The following is an 18,790-nucleotide window of genomic DNA, read 5'->3' as shown; positions in this document are numbered from 1 at the left end:
AAGTACCAGAGAGGCAGTCCAAAAATCTTGGTGAGCTTGTGAGGCACAACCTGAGCTGGTTTTGATGCCTGGGCTCTCCTGTGGCTCAAATAAAAATATTTAAACAAACAAAAAAACCCAACAATAAAAACCACAAACCCAAAAGCACACACTTTTTTTTTTTTTTTTTTTTTTTTACCTTTTTTAAACACTTTTGTAATATGAAAAGCAACTCTAAAGACCAACTGGTTGAATATTAATTTGAGAGACAGCACGTAAGATTGTCAACTAACTTTGCCTAATCTTCCCGGCTCTAGTTGCAATTTTTTTCCGTTTTCTTGCTTTTGGCAAAGGAAGGAAGAATGTAAGTCATATTAAAATCAAAATGAGTATGAATCCTTATGCTGTCAGGGGAAGCCTTTCATCCACTGATAGATGTGGAGTCTATGCAGTTGATGGAAGGTGAAGTCAATATTACTTTGTGTTCCTTTGGAGGGAGGGGTATTTGATTGCAGTTTGAATCATGACAGAAATACTGGTTGATCCAGATAACAGGAACCTGCACAAATGAATGTGCTGCAGGAATGGAACAATTAAACAGAAGTACATATTTAAAACTACGTGGGAAATTGAGAAGGAAGAAGGGAAACTGAAAATTGAGGTTCTTAATCAACAGTCCTAGATATAAGTGCAATTTTTATTCCACATCCTTGTGTTGCAAGCTCAAAAGGTTGTGTAGCTGGGGACAGAGCCATCTGCTTTCATCTTTTCCACTATGTTCAGTCCCAGACAGTCAGATGCAACCACTGTCAGGATCTCCTAATGAATCTGCCCACTTTGAATTAAAAATTTAGTACACTGCATTTTATAGCCCTGAGATGTTTAAATTTTAACGTGGGTTGGGTTTGTTTGGGTTGGTGGTTTGTTGGGGTTTTTTTTCTATCTTGCTCCTAGAAACTACAATATTTGCTTCTAGAAATTACAGTATTTACCCTTGTAACTCGCTGGCAGTCTGTATTTAGACTTTGCATGATACACCCCCATGCAAGTTGTTTTGCTTTTCTTTAAACAAGGAAGTTTGTCTGATCAGCTAGATAAAAAACATTATCAACCTTTTTTTGTGTCTGTATGGAATGACAAAATGAGACTGATAACACGGAGAGGCTTTCAGAGCAGGTGTTTCTTCAGTAGTAGTAATGTTTTCTACAGTTAGGTGCTCTTTTTACTTCTCTCCTATTGGGCATTTTATGCAAGAGTAACTCTTCCAAGCATTTATTTGTTCAGTCAAAGTGACAAAAAAAACCCATAAAATTTTCAGTCCTTGTAGATCCAGTGTTCATTAATGTTGCTACAAGTGGGGTTCTTCCTGTGACAAAACACTTCTGGGGTTTTCTTTCCTTCCTTTGTTAAGGAACATTACAAGGATGTGATTTTTTTTTTTTTTTTCCGTACAAATTCCCGTTGCTACTTCAAACTGGAAAATTCAGATGGTGTTCTTCTCCTAATGAACTTTTTCCTCTGACCTACATCACAGACCAGTGCAAGTTTTATTTTTGTGGAAGAAATGGCACTGGCAGGCTGAACAGCTCATTGAGATTTGACTCAGTAACCAAGTACAGTGCCAAAGCTTAAGCAAGCAAACCACCCTAATTTAATATGTATTAGTCTTTGACATTCATTGAGGTATGTCTCCATAGATAAATACCTAACAGATACTCTGGAGTATGATGCAGCCTGCAGAAAACAAAAGCTTTGACTTTCTCCCTCCTCCCTCCCTCAGAGTTTACACAGAAGTTATTTGTCATGAGGAGAGGTTGCATGACCTGCTAAATAATAATAAAATAAAATTAATTGTCCTAATTTGAATATTCAGACTTAACAAGAACTTTGTGTTTCTTCCCTCAAAATGTAAACTCCAAACTCAGCATTAGAAAAGAAGAAAGCTTTAAATATTAGTGAAATGATCTGTAGGAGGAGAGGCACCTGTTCTACCACAGCAACATCTCACTGGCAGTGCAACTGAGTGCCGGAGGTGAAGGATTATATGTTGACAGCATTCTGGTAAATGGGAAGTCGGATGGAAGCTGTCCCATGCGCTGTTGCAGTTTCAGTCTGCGTGAAACAACAAAACCACTTGGTGACTTTAGACGATGTCTGTGCTTATAAGGGGAAAAGGGCATTTGTTCACTTGTTCCTTCTTCCCCTTGATGACAACTGCCGTCAGATGGTCATGTATGACAGTGCTGCAGGTATTTGATTAAAAAATAGAATACAATAGGTTCGTCTTCTACTGCGTTGTCACATACTCATTTCTTTTGGTTCTCATCCATTGCGTGTATTAAAACCAGAGAGGGTTATTTCAGAGTGCAGTCTTGTCCCCTAAGTGAAAGAATTCATACTGCTCTTTGAATTTGGACTCCAATAAAAATAGATGCTAAGCCTCAAAGATATTGGAAAATTGACTACTTGGAGTTGTCTTCCCGTAGCCTATTGCCCATGCTAACGGTTTGGGGCTTTTTGTATGCGTTTTTCAAAGACCTTGTACTCTCACTAACATAAAAGCAACACGCTCAGTGCAGTGGTTCTTGAGCGCTAGTGATGCTTCCGTGTGTCCCTGTGTCAAATGAGACCAAATTGAAGTTAACAGTGAAAAATCGTTGTGATGCAGCCTGACGTACCCCTTGATCTTTTTGGCCTACTTGTTTTGTATGCAACGAGGAATTGCTGTCTGCTGTTTTTTTGTGGACGGCTATGCCTTGGTTTTTGTTGTCTTGTATTTCAAGAGATCATAAGCCCAAACAACCAACCGGTTGAACAAGAACCAAAGCGCTGGGAGCTGTTTGAAGATTGTGTAAAGGATGAGCCTGCCAGTGAAAGGAAACACAGATTCCCAGGTGAGAATGGCCCTGAGTTACGACTGACGTTTTTTTTAAAGGCAAAAGGATGCTGTGGTGCCCAGCCTGGTTTTAACACCCGACAATACCACAAGGCCTGCCTTGGAGAGGCTGCCGGTGCCCGTGATGCTCAGAAGCCCTCACTGCCAAGGAGGCTGAAGTTCGTGTGCGCAGTGCCCACAGTTAGTAGGTGCTTGCTGTGCACAGCTTGGTGTTTCTGACCTTCAGGTGTGCTGGCTCATCCGTGCTAGGCCCTGGGCTCCCCGCTTTTAGATGGGGGACCCCTGAGCTTTTGTGCCGAGAAGAGGCCTTGGCTTCAGCTTTTAGCTGCTGTGATTCTTACAGTAAGATGAAAAGAAATCGGATTTGTCTTAAGGTGTTACCTCTGTGGGAGCTATGTGACTAGCACATGTTTGCAGAAACACAAGTTTCCGTTTCCAAAAACAAGACAGCTTTTATTAGTTGACTGGTGTACGGTGTTGTAGGTTCCTTCTTTTGGGGTAGAAAAGCAGTGCTGGCAGTGTGACCTCCCTCTGACCTGAAACATCTCTTTGCACAGAGCCACAAAGTCCATAATACTGTCTTGTTATTATTTTTTTTTTTAAAGCAATAGATTATAACTTCATTTCGTACCGGCTGGGACTGTGCTTTGTCTTTCCTGATGCGGTAGGATGTTAAGGTGTATCTTAATGCATGGCTTGTTGGTCCTCAGCCAGGGAAAGCCCAGTGAAGCTGCATGCCCAGTGCAGCAGATGCTGTGTAAGTAAGGCTTCTCAGTGCAATGATAGCATGATAAATAAGTAAGAACCTCACTTCTTTCTTTTTTTTCTGGCTTCTAATCATTCTGCTTTCTCTTAGCTTCCAGTTGTTGCAAAATAAACCTTGGTTGTTAGTTGTCCCTTGTAATACTAGCCACGTGCTGGCAGTTCTTCATAGTTTTTTCGCAGCAGATGTGCTCACCTGACCAGCCAGCCGCTTCTTTTTGCTGTTCCACAAATTAACCCTTCATTCCTAGCAAATGTTAGGGCAAGCTCCAGTGGGGGTGAAGTTGAAAATTCGTGTGGTTTTGTAGGTACCTGGCTGAGCACCCACTGAAATGATTTATTTTTTTTAATGTTGCTGAGATTTTTCTGTGTAATGACATGTTATGCGATTGTAGAACATTAGATGGAATAATTAAACTCACCACCTACTTAACTGACCAAGGCAGGCTGGGTGATGCACTTAATTGTACGGCATCTGTTACCTTGCATGCAGATGGTGTTCAGGCTTAATGAAAACACATGGCCCAAAGTCTTGATGAGTTTTCCCTGGGGGTTTTGCAGGCATCCTCTTCACCAGCTATTTCATAAAGTCATCGTAAGTTTCTCATGAGCTCCAAGCTCTTTTCTGTAAGCCTTTTTGTTCCAGGAAGAGCAAATTCTGCATGCTTGAACTGATGTGCAAGGGACAGCATTAAGCTCACTTTACAGTCTTCTGTGATGAATGAGATGAGAGGAATGTCTCCGTAACGATCTTCCTGGCAGGAGGAGATGGTATCTAGTTCATCTGGCGTGTGTAAATGGTATCTGTTACGTTGCTGGAACCTTGCATGCGACTTCTTCTCTTTCTCTGAATTGCTCGTTACCTACTATTTTAATGTCTCCAGACGCAAAGCTTATGCTTTAAGGCAGTGATGCAAACTCTTAGCCAAGATGACAAAGTGTGTGGCATTATAAAGCATTTATATTCCTGTAGATTGCTGCTTATTTTTGGCAATGTAGATTCTATGAGTGAATGAGTCATGTTGGTCTGCACATTTTGGAGTGACTTGAATGTTAGTTTCTCAATACTAGGAGGAGAACCTTATAAGTTGTTTGGTTCTGGGTTTTTTTTTATTCCATTTGTTTCATGATTTTTCTGTAGTGGTTGTTGTTGAAAGGCCATTGCTGTCTTTGGCGAACGAGAGTATGTGGAATCTGTGTGAATTTTCTTTTATGGACTGTAATGGGCCAAGCTTTAATTGTTGATCCAGAAGGAAGTGAAGAGGAGGTGGGAGTGCTCAGACCCTTCAAAACTGGAGGGGTCTTCAGTTCTACTCTTGAGGCTTTACCCCAGATACTTGGAAATGTGAAATGCTGAACTAAATAGAAGTATGTGTCTTGAGAAAGTAAGCGGTGGCAACAACCTGCAGGGAGGTCAGTGCTTGCTTCAAAAGCGATGAGCTTTCTTCTGTGCTGCAGCATTGTGATATATAAGCTTGGTCTCTGTGCATAGCCAGCCTCTGTTTTCTCACCTGGTTCTTAAAAACTGCAGGTGAAAACAAAAATTCATCTCCAAACTTGTAGATAGAGGTATCCTGCTTCCAGTCTTGCTACAGTTGTTAACTGTTAATTTGAGATTGGAGTGTTTACAATGATAAAGCCAAGATTTGCCAAATGTGGATAATCCAGTTTTGGAACTGGAAAGAATTATTAAAGAAGTATTGGCATTTAATGTAGGTGGTATTTAATAAGCATGGGACTCTTGATTAAGCAATTACTTTTTTTTTTTTTTTTTACTGGATCAACATGTGAACAATTTTCCTTGTGTGGTCAGTGTTCCCTTTGCAATTGCCCTTCAACGAGGGTGGGCTTTACAATATTTGTAGGTTTTAGGAATTGCATGGAAATGGATCATATAATTAAAAAATGATAATACATCTTATTTTTAATGAACAGATGAATAGCTGTTAGTGTTGCTTGTGATGCATGATGAAGTAGCCCAGATACTGGTCATGGTCAGAGTGCTTATAGGAGGACAGCTTGCGTAGGAACATACTGGCGAACTTTTAAGTTCAGAGGTGTGAGGCTTTTATTGTCACACAGGAATGGGTGTTAACACTTTATTTAGGGTTTAGGCCCTGTTGGCGAGTCATGGGTTTCTTAGTCTTGGGCATTATTATGAATAAACTTGACTCATATTTTGGAAAGATGTAGGCAACTTGGGGAAGGGTGGGGAATTGCATGTGATAGTTCATTGCTTCTCTGACTTTTATTTGGGGGGAAAAAAACAACACAAGTATCTGCCTGTAGATTCTTTGTAGTGGTTTAATTATATTGCAGGCGTGTGGGGCAGGGAGGAGAGGGTGAGAAGATAAAGCTAATCCATATTTGATCATAAGAGACAAAACTGTTACTAAAGATTAGTGGCCTGTGTTCTCTGTTTTCTCATGGCGTCTGATTTTTGTGTAAGCAGCAGTGTAGGAGTATATGTTGAATAGGTGAGAACCGAGTTGCATAGTTGGTGGATGCGAGGACTGCCGAATTCTCTCCCACATAGTTAAAATGAAAGGCTTGCATAACCTGTGTTACTGAGTCAGGGGAAAAACCAGATTGGGTATGTGTGGCTGTTTTGCAAGGTACAGGTGTCTGGGAAAAGTGTAAAGAACTAAGTCTGTAGGGCCGTGCTTGGGCTGGGAGCTGAGTCATGTAGCTCGGGTCAGAGGTGTCTCCTGCCTGAAAGGTCCTCCTCTCCCGGAGGAGACCACTTTAAAGGCAGCGAGCAAGTCTTCCAGGGGGAGACAGCCTAGAAAGAAAATGGAGGAAAGAAGAGAGTATGTATTGCAATATTCTGCTGTCCTCAGTCACGTTTGACTCTTCCTTGTATTCCCTCCCATAGCACGGAGGCCGTCATTAGCCGGGTGGTTCTGCGAGTCCATTAATGCCTTTGGTGACAAGGAGCCTCTTCCTATAAAGCTGCCCCGGCAATCCGTCTACGCCCACGGTTCGGAAAGAGCAGGGCTGGGTAAGGGCAGGCCTGCCCCTTGTGAGGGAGCCGGAGAGCCCGTGGTGAACTCCCCGCTGCCTCCGCTCCACCTTCTCTCCTCGGCTCGCTCTCCCACAGCAAGGCATGAAATTCGTTCCCGATGTAATCGGTTGGAGCAAATAATTGGTGTAACAAGAATTGTGGTTTCCAAGGTTCTGTTTAAAAAATACAGCTACTTCCAGCTGCAGACTTAATTACGTAGTCACTCTTGGGCCTGCCTTAGTAATCTCTTCTTACACTCACCTGTCCCACCCAGTTCTAGTGGAGTAACCACTTAAACAGATCATGGCATGTGAGCCACGACTGGAAGCACCTTTTCATAATGGGTGTCTTTATTTTCCTGAGAATGTCTTTCTCAGACTCTTCGAGGGTGACCCATACTGTAATTATTTCCCTGCGATCCTGGATGTAGAATCCAGCCTTCCTTTAGGCAACGTTCTGAAATTATAGCTACAGATTTTAAGTCAGAGAAAAAGCATACCGGAGATGCTTTGTATTTCCTTCAAAATTTGTTTACCACTGTCAGTGAAACTAGTAAAATACTGGTTCTTCCCTTAGGTGTTGCCAGTTTTATTTTGTTGTGGGATAGAATAATTACTTGTTGCCATGGATTATAGAAAGCGTAAGTGTAACTCTAAATTGAAACATGAGTTTCAAATAAAACCATTTATTATTATTATTATATGTTTTCACCCCAAATTGTAAAACTCTGTTGCAGCAAGCTGAAGATAATTGTTATATGTATTAGGAGTTACCCTGTGAGCAGAAAACAGGAGGTGCTCAAGGTCAGATGATTTGGTAAAATGTAGTGGGTGTGTGGCTGACTCCTCTAGCAAATGTATCTGAATTTTCTTCAAGATACGGATGGGACCAAAGAGTTCTCTGGTGCCACATGGCAGTTTTGCCACTCATCCCTAGGCTTTCCGAGGTCTCTCCTCCCAGCGTGATGTGGGCGGAGGGGTGATGCTTCCCAGGGAGCAGGACCTGGTGTTAAGCAGCCTGTCTGCCTGGCTGGGTTGCGAAGGGATGTGGTCCAAGGAGCGCATGGAAGCCAGTTCTTGAAATGTCCTGCTTACCTGGAAGTACTTTCTGTGCTCTGAAAAAGAAGCAAACGTGGAAATGGCACCTTCATAGGAGCAAGAAGAGCTAGTACTAAGGAGCTCTGTATACCTTGTTTTGGTTTGGTTTTTGTTCCGCTTCTACACCCACATAACAGCAATTTATTTACAGTTATAAGTTAAAGCCCCAAATGTACAAAATGGGAACTTTTTAAAGTTTTAACAGGCCGTGGGACAGCAGACCCAGGAAAGTCCATCTCTCGGACCCTATGGCTTGGAGAGGGTCTCTCCCCTGTTTAGCCCAACCCAAGTTTCTGGAGGAAACAAGCAGAATCCTGTGGCTGGAGAGTGTCGGAGCAGATGGTCATAATGGTCTTGTCTGATTTAAAATCTAACAGTTCTCACACACACCAGTTGCTGCATTTTGAATTGTGTAGGAGGGCACTTTCTGATAGAATGGGAGCATGAAATTAGGCAGGAACAGGGTGTGTAGTAGCCATTGCCTACGGTGGAAAAGATTGCCTGGTGCGGGCAAAAAAAAAAAACCGCAATGGGAAGTATCTCTCCTCTTCAGAGATTGAACAGGGGAAATGTCTGCTGCCCCAGGCTGAGGAAAGTCTCATTCTTCTACTGACTTTAAAGAATATCAGAGGACAGTGAAGAGAAAGTGCAGTTTGTTGTAGTAGCTGAAGGGGATGGGTTTTGTCCAAACTTGATTCCAGAGCTAAACTACTTGCTTTATTTTTGGCTGTAACTGCAGAGGGCTGGTGGGAGAAAAGGAAAATGAAATTTAAAGCTTCATTATTATTGGCCCATGTTTAGTGTCTACTAAGCGTTCCTGAAATTTCACGTGGCTGCTTTAAAGGCACTTTGAGAAACGCTGTTTTCTGTGTGTTTAATGCAGAAGTGTACTGAGCAGGACTGCAGGTATGTAAGAGCAGTCTGCCATGATACACGCTGCTCTGTGAAATTTTGTTCATATATCATGCTTGAGATGTATAGTTGGCGCAATGAGTAGTCTATCTAATGTGGCTCTTCCAATTGCTGGAAAGCCAAGCAAAGCACTCTAGTCCTGATTGGGCACTGCAACTGGTAGAGTAGGGGAGAGTACTTGGCAGAAATGCAGATGATTTGGTAGGGACAGGGGAAGAAAGAAGAGCTGGGTCTCTGGCTGTGTTTGGGATGGATTTCACAGAGGGGGCGTTACAAAGATGAGCTGGACATTACCTGGGGGGGGGGGGGCTTCTGGTTGAATTTATCTCTGAGAGAGGACTTTGGTGTGCGTTCAATTTTATTTATTTATCCTCATTATGTGGCAGGATTATGTTTACGGACATAGGAATGGCTAATTAAGCAGTGACTTGCAAAGGGATAGAAGACAAAGCTGAAATCTCTGTATCTGCAAGTGTGATAGCCAATTACTTCATAGTGATGAACAAGATTTGGCTTCAGGTGGCTGTAGGGTAGTGTGATGCTGATCTTTCAACATACAAAACTACTTTTTTTTTGGTTTCTTTAAAAATTAAAAGAGCTCTCAAGTATTTGTATTAAGTGAGATAGGCAGACATAAATAGAGATATGAAAAGTCTGTTTATACCGAAAGCTGAAAAAGGAGCCCCAGAGCCACTGCTGAGTAATCTGGATTACATCTCTGTGCTATTGTATTCACGCACTGAGTTGTTTTGCTTTATGTTTGTTTTCTGTAAAGTGCTTACGTTGCAAAAATGAACACTGTGTAGAATTGAAATTTACTTAATTGGATTTTTAAATACCAAAAGTCTGAAAAAAATAAACAGCAATGAGAATAAATGCTTGTTGTGAAGTTTTCCTAATTCTTCATGCAGTAAGTGTGATTTTTTTATTATTATTTTTTTATTTTTTTTAAAAAAACCCCCTACATCTGTTTTGCAGGAGAAACTGTAGAAGGCCTTCGAGAGAGCGATTATCTTCTGATTCATTCATGTCGGCAGTGGACAACAATTACAGCTCACAGTCTGGAGGAGGGTCACTACGTCATAGGGCCAAAGATAGAAATCCCTGTACATTATGCAGGTAAAGCTATTGTTGACCTGAAATAAAAATTCAAAGAGAATGAATTGCCTACCACTTAACACTGATCACTTTATTTGACAGAGTGAAGCTAAGTCTCTGATGCCAGTGTCTGTCACTTAACTTTTTGATAATGTTACAGAGCACAAGAGATACTGACTTACTCCCAGGGCTACTATATAGATGTATTTCATTGGGTAACACATGGACAGAACATTAGCTATGTAGAAGAATTGGTTTCAATTTGAATATAATGTGTCGCCAGCACTTCTCATCTGTGAATGTGGTGAGAAAAATGTGAAAGTTTGAAAATGCCTTGAAATGTTCGGTCAAAGATGGAATGGGTTTTACACTTCATTGCATATTCAAACTGGAGGGGATTTTTTTAATATTTCCATGTTAAAACCCAGGGACCCTTCACAATAATAATTCAGTTTTACAATAATGCTCCTTAGTAGTTCCTTGTCACTGTCTGCCTTTGTGGATGATGCAGTAATACTGTTGTTCCGAGTAGATATGATGCAACTAATCCATGTTTATTTTACGATTTCAAATTATTTTTACTTTTCTAGGAAATTATTTTTAATACAGTTTCCTACTGCTTAATGTCCTTATTCACAAGCTGAATAGAACAATACTATGTGAGTGGGAAGTGCTTATCTTGCTGCAGTGGATAAAAAAATTTAAAGAGCTGGAAAGTGTGAACTGAAAGAGCCGTGGCTACAAATCAAAGACTTGGGCTTAGTGTCTTACTTGGTCTTCTGTATGGCCAGTTGTCAGTTGAGTAATCTGCTCAGCTCTCTTATGGTGTCCTTTAAAATGTTGGTGCAATGAGGGTGTGCTGAGTTGTGCGAGAGCTGACTGAAATGTTTTATTTCAGTCACACCAGTGCTGCAACTGCAGTGATGCACCCTATTTCAGTGATGAAACTTACACCAGTTGCCTTCTTATGTACTGATTCTCCTTGGAATTCACCTCTGGAAGGTTAATTTATTTAAGATACATTTAAAAGCTTTGGTCTGATGGCATATAGTGTCATAATACATGTGGCTTTAAAACTCTCTGAATTTAACTTTCTTAGTATAAAGTTTCTAGTGCTTATGCTTAGTAACATCGATTTTTATTTTTTTTTTTTATTCTTTTTCTTTTTTTTTTTTAACATCTCCTGGCTACATAAGTTTCAGTGCTGTGGCCAGATAAACACTTCACTTCCTTCAAACTGAATGCCACATTTTAAAATCCTCACTGTGATTCCTGGAGGAAGGGGAACAGAAAATAAAATGGTTATTGGCATGAAAGAAGATTGGACCTTAAGGGGTTTACTAAAGCTTGATTCTTAATTTTTCAAAAATTAACAAAGATCCGCTAAGCGGATTTTCATGACTCTTCATAATTCCATTCATTCATAGCCTAAATTTACATAGATACTAGAAAAATCAAAGTCTGTCCCCTAACATACTGCTATAGTATCAATGTGCTTTTCTTCCTGGCTTGTGTTAATGCAAGAAAAGAGTGTGCGTTTAGTTAGCAGAATACGTTTTTCTGTCAAACAATCTCCAGAAAGTTCCCTGCCATAAATTCCTCATTAATGAGATGAAAATATATGAAAGCTCAGAAACTGTCACGTAGTGAGGGCACTTACTGAATATGTGATGGGCTTCAATGCTGCCAAAGGAACTTCATGAAAATGGTCAGTGCTAACTTGCAGTACCACAGCATGTCTCATGGGCTTGCCTACAAGAAAGGAGAGACGAGTCTAAGCACGTGAAGGTTTAGTTAGCAAAGCGCTGCAATTGGTGCTTGGGTGCTAACATCTAAATGCATTTAGAGAAGTCTTCCATACCCTAAAGATTAATTTATGCTGCCGTGGAGTACCATACAGAGATCTACAGGTTAACACTGAGTGCGCTTTCAGTACTGCATTGTGCACTGCCTCGCGTTTACTGCTTTTGGGATCCAGAATCCTGCGCTAAAGAGGCAAAGTTTAATGTAGCTACCTCAGAAGACTTGCTGGGCTGGGTACTGAACTGACACAGTTATGCTGCTAGCTCTGGAGCTAGCTGGGGCGTCTGTTCTTCAGCGAGCTCTGGGAAGGCTGGGTAGTGGGAGTGCTCCAGAATCATCACCTTTCTGGGGAGGACGTTCTGCTACCGAAAAGTAGTGCTGTCTGGTGGCGATTGCTGCGTGAGCTGGCTGGCATAGCCCTCCACTTGCATGCGAGAACTTTCCATCTTTGCAGAAAGCACAACTAGAGCAGTTGGAAGAATGCTTATATGGGGCTCAGGCATTAGTTTTTGGTTTTAGAGGATGGGTTTTATGTCCTCATAGGCAAATGTTTGTAAACCCTATTGCTGTATAAATTTTGGATTATAGGACTGACTTTTTGCATGCTTTAACTTTAAACTTCCATCAAGTAAGGTGTACTGACTACCAGAATGACCCTTAGAGATGGAACGTAAGAGTTCATGAAAATGACTTTCTAGGTTTGTTTCAGCTTTAATGGCATAATTTTTTATTTATTTTTTTTAACACCTAGCAGAAATTTAACGTAGCAAATTGCAGCATGATTTTGGCTGCAACACTTGAACAGGAAGGGAAGTTGAAACTGATGTTATTCTCCTGAGATTATGGGTTTAAGTACTACAAAGTCATCACTCGCGTATATAAATATGAGTATAAAGTAAATCTGATTTTGCTACTTGCTAAATCAGGTTTTGATACACTTATTAAACCTAAATACAATAAAGCCTTATTAAAGAAGGAAAATGCTGTATTTTACATTTAAGTGAAATCTCATTAACAGAACCTGAGTTCTGCAGTCCTGCTAATGGTCCTTTCCCTACTGGGAAATTGCTACCCTGGTTGTTTCAGTTGGCGATGGCTGAGATGGTTAATTTTTGCTGTTGCTGTCAAAGAATAGTCTAACCATTCTCTCTTGAATAGTCTTTCCAGTTTGCTTCTCTTTAAAGTTAGAGTTAATGTAGCATTGAGTTCAATTTTCATGTAATTAAAACCAAATGGCTAATGTGTTTCTGGCTTCTAAAACAGAAGAGGTCTTCATGTGCATGTAGAATGGAGAGCAGATCAAAATTACTGTCCTGATAGTACCCTGTTTTGGCATGAGAGAGTGAACTTCACAAGAGTCCAAGGTAAACCATCACAACAGATGGACCTTGGTTTCGTGTCCTTTGCTTTCCTCAGGTACACAATTCACACTTGATACTTCCAGGAAGGTCTTACCAGCTTTCTGTCTGCACTAGTTTTATATTGTTCCTGGTACTATGATATCCTTAATACTAAATTTCTACTCTAAAAGTGAGTGTGTATCACCCATACCCTCCAGCTGATGTCAAATGTTACTGCTAGTTTTGGCTTAGGCAGCACTGTAATCTTTACCTTGATAAATGTCTCCCTTAGTAGCCTCTGGAAAATAGTGGTTTATGACCTGAATTTGGAAGATACAGGGCATATTGGTATCTGGCGGAATTATACTTCACTGTCCTGCTGCTCGTCCAGAGGAATGAACACCTCTCATTCCTCTGCAGAGGTACCTCCATGGGAAGATGTGTCCGAGGGGTGCTGATGGCCTCATCTCAAACGTATTCTGTGATAACCGAAAGGCACTGAAGACACTGTCTGGGGATTTGAGTGCTGTGGCCTCTGGGTGTTGGGTGACTCTTGTTGTGTTACCTTCCAGAACTATATAGCTCAAAACTATCAAAAACATTTTTGAGGATTCATCAGCTCAAGCTGCAGAGGTCTTCTGCTCTGACTGTAAACAGCCCATGTTCAGTCTGTTGTAAATGCCTGTCCTACGTGGCCACAATTCCTTATGTGTGCGGATTACTGATTTGAAAGTTGATGGAGTTGGATGTGGTTCCTTTTAAAACTTGCTGTACAGGAAAAGCCGCAGAGGGGTGTGGAGTAACCCACATGTGTGTGCATACCCCCACCTACACAGCACAGTCTTTTCTTTCAAAGGCCATGCTAGTATTGGTGTGAGTGCATGCAGTGAAAGAAGTAGTACTTTGGGGTGGGTTGGCAGCATCTAGCTTATTTTGCCCCAAATACTCACTCCCACATTTAAGCAAATCATAACAGGACCTTTACTGTTGTTTTTTAGGGCCTTATCTCTGTTGTTGCAACTGATGGTTGGTTTGTTCTCCTGTCTGATTGAGGGCTTTTTCCATTCTCAGAGTAAAGCTGTTCCTTTGAGATTATGTTTAAAAAAAAAAAAAAAATCCAAACCCCTACTTTTTTTTTTTTTTTTTTCTTAAGTTTCTACTCAGCTTTGCCTAGGGTTTGGAGGGGACACCACTTGTGTCACTGCTGCTGTCTATGTGCTCATGGGAGGCAACTAATAAAGAAAATACAAGAAAATACGTTTATGAAGACACTGGAAAGTAACAGCCTATTTCAGGGTGTGCCACACTGTAACACGTCAGGGGTGTTGGAAATACTCTTCCTGTGAACACACAGCTCCCCACCACATAGAGAAGGTGTGCAGCTGCTAATACAGAGTAATTGCTGGTGCCCTGTCCAATTGCTTACTTAAGTGTGCTGATAGCTTTCTTAATGTCTTTTAAATGAGGAAATATAAAACCTTGTCATGTGAACCTTCCCCAGGTGGGGTGCCGGGTGGGAAATGAGTCAGAAGTCCCTTCTCTGGTGTTAGAACTGGTGTACCACGAATGTGCTACTGAAACCTGTTCCTACTGGTTTGATGTGTTAATCGTGGAGCAGTGCCTGATGGGCCTGTTCCTCACTGCGTCCTGCTAACACGGAGGAAGACGCTCTCTGCAGGTCTTCTCAAGAGTGAACTTGCCTATGCGGCGGTGGAGCAGGAGAGCTTCCTGAGATTTTGCAACAAGCAGCTGCAGAAGTTTCTCTCCCATGTCCAAAGGCATGCCTGCCTCTAAGACACAATTTTGCAGTCCCAGCAGGCTTACTGGTACCCATCTGGAATAGTCAGACCTTGGACACTGAGGGAGGAGAGCGCTGAATTATGGTGTGAGTTAGGCATCTCCTAGTTGTCTTGAGATGGTGACAGCAGCTGCTGTTGCTCAGTTCCCACCCTGAACCTGATGCATCCAACACGTGGAAGAGCTTGGATCTTTACTCTAGTGATACTGAGCACTCTTAGATGTTTACAGTATGTTGGGTCTTCTGTAAGTGTGCTTTATGGCTCTCTTCATGGCCCTGGAGAGAAGAGCAAACATCAGACTGGCAGACATTCTTTGCTCAACAGCTTTATAGTATCTGCTGCCAAGTTGTGTTACTTTGGGGACAGAGAGGGTGCTTCCTTGTCTTACATTCAATTTAGATTCTTCACTCCCTCAAGTGCAATTTAATGCTGTCTGCTGGTCAGGGAAGGTGGTGGTAGACAAAGAGCCCTTTGTCCCAGGGCTTTGCCTCCCTGTGAACAGCGGGTAGCGTCAGGGAGAGCTGCGCCTGTTCTTCTGCGTAAATGGAGCAGTACAGCTCTGACGGGGTTTTTTTAAGTTCAAAGAGGTGGGTGAGATCTAAGACAGGGAGGGACACTGCTCTGGAGTATGGAACTTAGGTGAGTCCTTCCCAGCCAGCAGGTACACCACTCCCTGATATGAAGTGCATTTTGCATTTTAATTTGTGTTTTGCTTTGAACTTAACCTGGCACCCAACTATCACATAGTTCTCCTGGGGCTTTTCTGCTGTACAACTAAATATAAATTCTGGAGAACAGGGCCCGAATGCTGTGCTTCTGAGAGAGGCAGGCTGCCATGTGTCTGTGGGCTGGTAAACGATTAATGAATGTATGTTCTCAGAAGAAAACCAAGAAAAAAGCCCAACCCACACGTTTAACCCCCTGGTACCCAAATTTTGTTTGGGTTTTTTCTTGAAAAAGCTTGTATGATCTGAAAAGCAGTCGGATGTTTGAAAGCTTTTCTTCACAGGTACTGCTAATAAAATGTTGCCACCAGCATAAAGTCTTCATGCTTTTAAAAGAGAAATATGACTTCTGTAGCTCTGAATACTTGATTGTGTGAGGTCTCCTGAGAATTGCAGCCCTTTTCTCCCATAGACAAATAGAAGAAAGTCTATTCAGTATTCATTTAAAAGTCTGATTGTAGAGTAGTGCCTGGGTATTGCAGAGTGAGAGGGCACTCGTTTTCATGAGTGGTGCAGCCTCTTCAGCTGTAAGTCTGAGCTCAATCATGTCTGAAACACTTGTAATTGTCCATATAGCATCATTCCATGCTTTTCTGTTAGGGAAATTATTATGCCTTAAAATATATTTATCTACTTCATTTAATTGCTACCTCCTTTTTCCCACTAAGGCTGAGTTTTTCTATTCTAGGCAATCACGGCTTTGTAGTCTGGAAACTGTCTTTGTATTTCTGGATTTTTCAAACCTGTCATCTTGAAATAATGGATAAACTGTTCTTCCATACATGAACAAATATCTATATTCTTAATTTTTTTTTCTTGTCCAGAGAGTTATCTTCAACAAGTTTAGTTGCTGTCAGACTTCCCCATGGTCCTATCTCTTTGTTATTCCACTTTTCTTTACCTATTTAAATTTTGGCAAATGCCTCTCCATTAATCTACAGTGCAATATCAAATCACAGGATCAAAATGCAGGTACTGAAGTTGCTGCCAAAAATTGCTTACTACTTTTGCACTTGGGGGTTCACATGTTCTTCCTGTTCCTTCATCTCCCCCCATTAGCCAGTCTGGTTTAGTAGCAGCTTTAACTAATGAAATATTCCCCTTTTCTCTGGCCACCTGTTTTGCAGAATCTCTTCTACTATGCATTTTGGTTTGTAACTATTAAGGAATGTATACATAGGTCTTCCTCCCTCCCCCCCCCCCCCGCTTGCTTGCTTCCTTACTTGATTTTTGATTGAGCACTTTGTCCTGAGCCCAAGCAGTGTGTTTGGGGTGTATATGGTACTTGCTTTCTAGTATTGTACACCAGCAGCTTCCCAGAATGCAAGCTATGGATCAAAAATACCTTTTTGATGTGGGGAGGTGGTTCAAATTTAGCTTCTAGTGAAACAGCATTGTGCAATTCTTCATCAGGTTGCACTGCTAAGAATCTTTCGCTCTCAACTTCATCTCTCTGGAGTCAGCCAGACTTTTTTGCAGTGTCTAGTTTCCTTAAAGCTATCATCCTCATAAATGAAAAGTGGCAGACTGCGAGACTGCTTCTCTCTTTGTATATATACAAACTTCTGTTTATGAGATTTCTGCAGTCACCTACAGAATGCGTAGAATTTGCTTGACATTCAAGTTAGTGGCTGGATATATCGAAGCTTGTATTCAGCCTGCTGATGAAACCCCATTCAACTCTGGTTTAGTTTCTATCCTCCTTCCAGTTTTGCTGCCTGGACTGTCTGAAATGTCTGAAACTGCTGTAGAGTCTGCAGCTTTCAAAGGCTGCTGCTCTTTGATGTAATGAGAACAGTAGGGTTCGTTTACAGGGTAGTATTATTCTAAATAATGGAGGAAGAGTCTGATTATGTCCCAGAAATGCATGGAAAGAAAATACCTGTATTTTCTCTCTTGCTTTCCAACCTGGAATAAGAGTTTGTAATTTGTAGACACCACTTTGTACTATAAAATTTGTTTGGTTTCATGGGATTTGCTTGGTGCCTTAAAGGAAACAAAAGCATGTGATGATAGTGATCTATCATCAGTGAGGTACTCGTCTATCTCAGTGAGGTACTAGGTGGAAAGAGGTGTATGCTTTTAGATAGAGCTGTCAAAGTAGAGCAGAGCAAGACTTCAGCGCGAGTATCATCTTACCCTTGTTTAAAAAAAACTAAGATTTGCCTCGGCAGTGAACTTTCTGTGTTTTATTTGTGAGAAGGGAAAGGGAGTAGGAGGAGAGAGGGAAAACTTGCAGCTTTTCCAACTGATGATTTGAAGTATCACGTTCCCCTCAGACTTCCACAGTTCTTGGCTGTTACTCTAAATCTGCAAACTTGCAACTTGGTGAAGTTCAGCTGTGACCTTATAAGCTGTCACTGTAAAGTGGGGGGTTTTTTTGTTTGCTTGTTTCAGACCTCTGCAGGCAGCAAAGAAGCTGATCGGAGTTGCATCAATTAGGAAAGAACTCTAGAGGCTTGTACAAAAGAAATTAACTGGGGAGGATGACTTTTTGAAAGATTGCAATTGAGGGAACAGTAGAATAGCAGCCAGGAAACTGGTTCCCAGAAGACTGGGAGATGGGCTAAATCACATAGGATTTGCTTGGCATTGCTTGAATTACTTTGCCTTAGCTCTTGGCTGGTACAGTGGAGCGCTGGGCTCATTTGCATGATGCTAGAAAGACTTAAGTGCTTGGGAGAAGGGGAGAAGGGTCTTAAAAGCTGCCTAACTTAACCACTAGGAAGCTGAGAGGAAAAGGCTGATCCCCACTGGGAATTTGAGGTGTATTTAGGGCTGCACTTGAGGTTCCAGGTTGATCCCATGTTTCCGACCACTTGAGGCTGCCTTAAGTACTAGCTAGCTGCAAGGAAATTGGGAATGTGGCTCCTGAATTCCCAAGAGGAAGCTGTTCTCCTCTTTCATGACGTACAACTTAAGGATTTGAAAGGAAGGAGATGCATGAACACTACAGCCTGCCTAGTTGATAAGCCTCCTGCCATTGAGGTTGGAGTAGGCATAAGGTGCCTGTTTCTAGGCACTGAACAAGGCATGAATTAAGTGTGAAGCTGCTTCACCCTTTCCTACCCTGAAGCAGATGTTCAGGCACGTAGAAGAACGGTACAGTTAAAAAGCTTTAAGGGTAGTTAGAAGCTCAAGGAGGGTCTGTTAGCCTGTAGTTTGTAATTGCAAGCCTGGAACTTCACACCTGTTTTCCTAAGGTAGAATTTTACCGATTTAATGCCACCTATCAGGCCTTGAAGTTGACCCTTGATGGGAGAAGAGAATAACAAGGCAGTTGTAAAGGCCATGGTCACTGTTTAACCAGTAAAAACATACATGCTTTTCCTTCTCTGCAAACTTTGAGGAAGAATTTTTACAAAATTTGTTTGA

General features: G+C 41.5%; 1 protein-coding gene across 2 annotated transcripts in view; it reads left to right on the top strand.

Moving 5' to 3' along the window:
* Positions 1–18,790, top strand: part of GAREM1 (GRB2 associated regulator of MAPK1 subtype 1) — a 104,837-nt gene that overhangs the window by 14,609 nt on the left and 71,438 nt on the right. For both annotated transcript variants that reach the window (XM_049825873.1, XM_049825865.1), the window contains exon 2: positions 9,629–9,769. In XM_049825873.1, coding sequence (XP_049681830.1) covers positions 9,629–9,769 — 141 coding nt within the window. The remainder of the gene's footprint in view (positions 1–9,628; positions 9,770–18,790) is intronic.

This window comes from Accipiter gentilis, chromosome 2, assembly GCF_929443795.1.
Source record: "Accipiter gentilis chromosome 2, bAccGen1.1, whole genome shotgun sequence".
In the NCBI taxonomy this organism is placed as follows: Eukaryota; Metazoa; Chordata; class Aves; order Accipitriformes; family Accipitridae; genus Astur; species Astur gentilis.
This window is presented reverse-complemented; position numbering and strand designations above follow the sequence as displayed.